Source organism: Acomys minous (assembly GCF_964271855.1).
Source record: "Acomys minous genome assembly, chromosome: 2".
Classification (NCBI taxonomy): Eukaryota; Metazoa; Chordata; class Mammalia; order Rodentia; family Muridae; genus Acomys; species Acomys minous.
Window position 1 is genome coordinate 94,396,491 of NC_140484.1, and position 5,840 is coordinate 94,402,330.

Here is a 5,840-nt window from a genome sequence, read left to right on the forward strand (position 1 = left end):
ACAGTGAATGGGCTTACCATTGATCTCAGAAACACTCAGTACACTCAGATGTTACCTGTTGTCATAAATAAAGCTTTTTTGTTTTGTTTTTTGAGACAGAGTTTTTCTGTGTAGGCCCTGGCTGTCCTGGATCAGGCTGGCATAGAACTCATAAAAATCCTCCTGCCTCTGCCTCCCCAAGTGCTGATTAATAGTGTGTACCACCACCACCCAGCTGAACAAAGTTTTTAAAATAGGGTTTCTTCCTAGAAGAAATCGCAACAAAAGCAAGGTATCAGAGTGAAGCTTACCTTAGGTCTGGCATACTTCACTGTTGGCACCATTGCCATTTTGAATTAGGACTTTGTTTGACACCATTTTGGGGCATTATTGGCTTCTACCCACTAGATGCTGGTAGATTGTGTGTGTGTGTTCACCAGAAATATCTTTGGAACTTGCCATATAACCTGGAGGCAAAGTTGCTTATAGTTTAGAATTGCTGTACTTCACGTTTTTTTAATCTTTAGAACATAGGTAATTGCTGATATATAGCCTGTTGATGTGAGCAAAATCCTCTTCTGCCAGCTTAGCATTTTCTAGTACATCATTAGTAGACCTGGTGGTAGTTTTTAGTCCTTTAGTATTCTGTCATGGCTTGTAATACTCCACGTACTTTTTGCAGCAAATTGCAATCGCAAGAGAGGGGGACTTGCTGACCAAGGAGCGGCTCTGTTGTGGTCTGTCCATGTTTGAAGTCATCCTGACACGGATCCGGACCTTTCTGGATGATCCCATCTGGCGCGGGCCTCTGCCTAGCAATGGGGTTATGCATGTGGATGAGTGTGTGGAGTTTCACAGACTATGGAGTGCCATGCAGTTTGTTTACTGCATTCCTGTAGGGACACACGAGTTTACAGTGGAGTAAGTGTGTGTGTTCTGTGACTCTTCACAAGAGTGGGAGAATTAGCAGGGGAGGTGGCTGCTAGAAGAGCGAGTGTGAAGACAGCACAGATGACCAAGTGCACAAACACTGCATTGGTCTAATGCCACCAAAATGGGGTTCCTTTTGTGATTCAAAGAAAGGAGTTGTAAATTCAAAGCAACTGGAGGCAAATTGGGCTATTTCTAGGTGGAATGCTAAGGGGAACCCAAAATTGGCACTATCCAAAATTGGAAAACTTCTTGTGCTAGCCAGTTTCCTGTAGTAATCTGTGTGGACAAAGGAATGAATGTGGCCTGATCATTGACATCTGGAGACAGACTGAGAGTCTGCCTGTTTGCTCATTCTCTCTGTTGCTTGGCCCTTCCTCACAGGCAGTGTTTTGGAGACGGGCTCCACTGGGCTGGCTGCATGATCATTGTACTTCTTGGACAGCAGCGGCGTTTTGCTGTGTTGGATTTCTGCTACCATCTCCTCAAAGTTCAGAAACATGATGGCAAAGATGAGATTATAAAAAATGTGGTATGTTGACAATACTTAATGCATTTGTCTTGGGAGGAATGCTTTTTATCCTAACGTAAGATTCAAGTTTGAATATAAAGCAATCTAAACAAGCTACCCAGAAAGTTTGTCTCTTAAATCTGTCCTGTTTCCCTTTTCTAAGGTAATCAGCTCTACTTACCTTACCTACATTTTCTGATGTTGGCATAGTCTTCTAATCTTATGGCTTCCAAATCATGATGTGCTTTTTAAACTTTTATTATCTTCATTTTATGAAGTTCCCCATAACTGAATTATAGGAAATACTCATTGTGTTCTCTGCCACTGCATTTTCAAATATGTTCTCTACTCTTTAGAACACGGTTAAGCTTTCTTCTGCTTTCCATGATTTAGTCTCATGTTAGTAAGTTTTCAGTTGCTCCCAGAACTAATCACAGTAGGCTTAATGACAGAAATACCACCAGATTGTCTCACTCTTTAACTCTAGATAGTTCAGCTGACTCTCCTACTTAAGTCTCACAACGCTAAAAGGAATGTGCTTTCCCTGGGGGCCCTGAAGGATGAATGTGCTTTCAGTCTCCTTAGTCACTGGCTAAATCCAATTTCTCGTAATGCAGAAAAAAGGTTAACTGCTGTCAGCTCATTTTAGAAAAATTTTCTAATTTATTATATTCAGATTATATCCCGATTGTTATCCCCTCGCTTGTATCTTCCCATTCCCACCCTCCCTCCCTCTTGTGTCCCATTCCCACCCTCCCTCCCTCTTGTGTCCTATTCCCTCCCTCCCTCCCTCTTGTGTCCCATTCCCTCCCTCCCTCTTGTGTCCCATTCCCACCCTCCCTCCCTCTTGTGTCCCATTCCCACCCTCCCTCCCTCTTGTGTCCCATTCCCACCCTCCCTCCCTCTTCTGTCCCATTCCCTCCCTCCCTCCCTCCCTCTTGTGTCCCATTCCCACCCTCCCTCCCTCTTGTGTCCCATTCCCACCCTCCCTCCCTCTTGTGTCCTATTCCCTCCCTCCCTCCCTCTTGTGTCCCATTCCCTCCCTCCCTCCCTCTTGTGTCCCATTCCCACCCTCCCTCCCTCTTGTGTCCCATTCCCACCCTCCCTCCCTCTTGTGTCCCATTCCCACCCTCCCTCCCTCTTGTGTCCCATTCCCACCCTCCCTCCCTCTTGTGTCCCATTCCCACCCTCCCTCCCTCTTGTGTCCCATTCCCTCCCTCCCTCCCTCTTGTGTCCCATTCCCTCCCTCCCTCCCTCTTGTGTCCTATTCCCTCCCTCCCTCCCTCTTGTGTCCCATTCCCTCCCTCCCTCCCTCCCTCCCTCTTGTGTCCCATTCCCTCCCTCCCTCCCTCTTGTGTCCCATTCCCACCCTCCCTCCCTCTTCTGCCCCATTCTCCTCCCCTAGACCTCTGACAGAAGGGGACCCTTTCCTCCACCATATGACCACAGCCTATCAGGTCTCATCCAGATACCCTGCTTTCCCTTCCTCTCTGTGCTGCCAGGCTTCCCTGCCAAGGGAAACTGATCAAATCAGGGGCACCAGAGTTCATGTCGGAGGCCCCTGCTCCTCCCCCAACCGTGGAGAGTGAGCTGTCCATTGGCTAGATCTGAACAGAGGGTCTAGGTTTACTGCGTGCATTGTCCTTGGTGGGTCCAACAGTTTATGCATCCCCCCACCCCAGGTCCAGATCTACTGGCCTTGATGGTCTCCTTAATCTTTTGGGTCCTTCCATTCCCCCCTCCCTCCATTTTTCTATACCATTCTCATCCAGAGTCCAGCCGGGAGTCCCAGCATCTGTGCTGATCTCCCACTAGGTGGAGTCTCTCAGAGGATGTCTATGTTGAGCTAATATGGTTTCTATACGGCCCCTTCAAGCAACAGGTGACCACCCACTTTTACCACATCTTTCCTGTCAACAACTTAAGAAACTTTTCTGCTTAGATTATTGCACTGGGTCTGCCCAGACAATCCAGGTGCTCTCTTCAAGTCCCTAAAGAGAATATCCATAAATGCAAAGGAATTCAATGTCTGATAGGTAGTGCTAGCTTCCATACCTCCATTTCATTGGCTCTCTGGAATACAGCCTTAGTATTTTCTTCCGTGTGTCTTAGAGGTAACTAATTCATTTCAGGTTAAGTTAGCTGGGATTTTTTACTTTCAAGTTTTTTTCCCCCCTCAATCTAAATTTGGTTCTTATAATTTTGGCAGGAATATTTCAACTGCAATGTTCCCCTCTTGTTATTTTAAATTCTAATTCTGATATTTGAAGGCCTTGGAATTAGGCATGTAAGACTCTCACATCCTTGCGTCTGTCACAAGCCTCTATTTAAATGTCTCCATTGAAGATTTGCTGTTGTTTGCTGACAGCTGCTACCCTGTGGGTTATTAGAACTTCTCGTGAAGTCTCTAGGTGTAGACCAGGTGGTCTCTTCTCACCTTTACCGTCTGTGTGGGCCAAACCAGCAATGTTTTCAAGTTCTGTCTCATCTTTATCCAGACTTATAGAGAAGACTCAAAGCCTCTTCTCCCTAGGGACTGTTGAACTGGAAAAACTTGTATTTTATTAGTTTACAGGTCTTTGCATACTAAGCATATTATGATCATGTTAATATTCCAGCTTTTGGCTCATAAGTTCTTTTTGTTTGCTTTTGGGTTTTGGGGAGGAAAGGGTCACCCAGCAAGACCTGGAACTCACTGTGGACCTCAGGCTGGCCTTGAACTAACAGGAAACCTGCTTCATTCTGAGTAGTAGCACACTGGCATAAGCACCACTCCTGGCCAATTGACAACTGATAAATAACTTTTACAGGTCTATACTTAACCAGTACTAAAATTAAAGTAGTTTTAAGTTGAAAATGTATTATTTGCTCCAATAGTGATATTAGAAAGGCAGCAGAGATCAATATAATTTTTTGTAATTTTTCTGAAATTGAATCCTTGCATTTTAAAGCACAATATATGACTGATCTAATTGTAGCCATTGAAGAAGATGGTGGAGAGGATTCGCAAGTTCCAGATTCTCAATGATGAGATCATCACTATCCTGGACAAGTACTTGAAATCTGGCGATGGGGAGAGCACACCTGTGGAACATGTACGCTGCTTCCAGCCACCCATCCACCAGTCCCTAGCCAGCAGCTGAGGGCTGAGCTCACAGCATCCAGTAACTGATGCATGTTTGTCTTTATGTAAACTATATTGAAATTTTTAGGGGCTATTTTCCATTATGTCTGAACCTACTTAAAGGGGGTGTTTTTGATCTGAAAGCTTAACTTTATAAAACTTACTTATTTTTCTATACTAAAACTGTATATGCCTTTGGAATTGGAAAGTCCGAGAATACTGGTTACTAGTTATTGCCGTTACGGTCTTAGACACATATTTTCATGTTAGGTATGAAATGTGGATTCCCTCATTATCCTATAAGAAGCATAATATCAACTAATTCTATTAAAGTATGAATCCCCTACCAATTACCATTAAATTGAACTACTAGCTTTGTTTAGAGATTTTGTGATAGTCTTTTAGGAAATCTTTTCTAAGTCATTGTTCCATTTATGCCAAGATAGTGAAATCGTTTCCTCTGTTTCTACTAAGTCTAATAGTGACAGTCTGATTTGTGAGATAGACTTAAAAGATTAGAGAAATAAAAAATAATGCAATCTATTTGTGTTCATTCATTGGCATGGGCAGGATGGTCCCTGTACATACCCACATTTCATAGAGTGGGTTCAGTAAGTAGGACAAGATCGTAACATCTTTCTTTTTCTTTTTGGTTTTTGAGACAGGGTTTCTCTGTGTAACAAGTTCCGGCTGTCCTGGACTCACTCTGTAGAACTGGCCTCGAACTGACAAAGATCCTTCTGCCTCTGCCTCCGGAGTGCTGGGATGTGCCACCACGCCCGGCTTGTGACATCTCTCAGCTACAACTAGCACACATTTAACTCTACAGTCAGGTTTGGGCAGGGAGGAAATGAACGCCAGGGAAATGTCGACAACAGCTGTCCATAAAGGACATGGAAGGAATACCAGCACATCTATAGTGTGTGCTTCTACTCATCAGGCCAACAGTTTGGGGGGGAAATGAGTGGGCACTTCAAAAAAGGGACTGGGGAGAACGTAAGTTCTAACAGCCCTCGGCATTCCTTCTCAGTTGCTGGGGGGAATTTTCTCACTCAGCTGGAGTTGGCCCGTGGGACCTACCTGCCGAGTGAAAAGCAAGAGCCCAGTTTTCTTACCAGTTTGAAAGTAGACACAGTGAGAATCAGGTACAGTAGTGTGCAACTGACATTCCTGCTACGTGGGGGAAGCTGAAGAATGAAGACCATTGCAGGCCAGGAGTTCAAGGACAGCTCAAGGAACATAGCAAGGTCCCTGTCTTAAAAGCAAATATACAAAGTTGGCTGGGAAACACCAAAG

General features: G+C 44.6%; 1 protein-coding gene across 1 annotated transcript in view; it reads left to right on the plus strand.

Annotated features, from left to right (window-relative positions):
• Positions 1-5,087, plus strand: part of CYFIP1 (cytoplasmic FMR1 interacting protein 1) — a 91,921-nt gene extending 86,834 nt beyond the window's left edge. Inside the window, 3 exon segments of the mRNA XM_084771349.1 lie at positions 662-900; positions 1,294-1,441; positions 4,399-5,087. Coding sequence (XP_084627475.1) covers positions 662-900; positions 1,294-1,441; positions 4,399-4,563 — 552 coding nt within the window. The 3' untranslated portion in view covers positions 4,564-5,087.
• Positions 5,088-5,840: the final 753 nt, after the last annotated feature.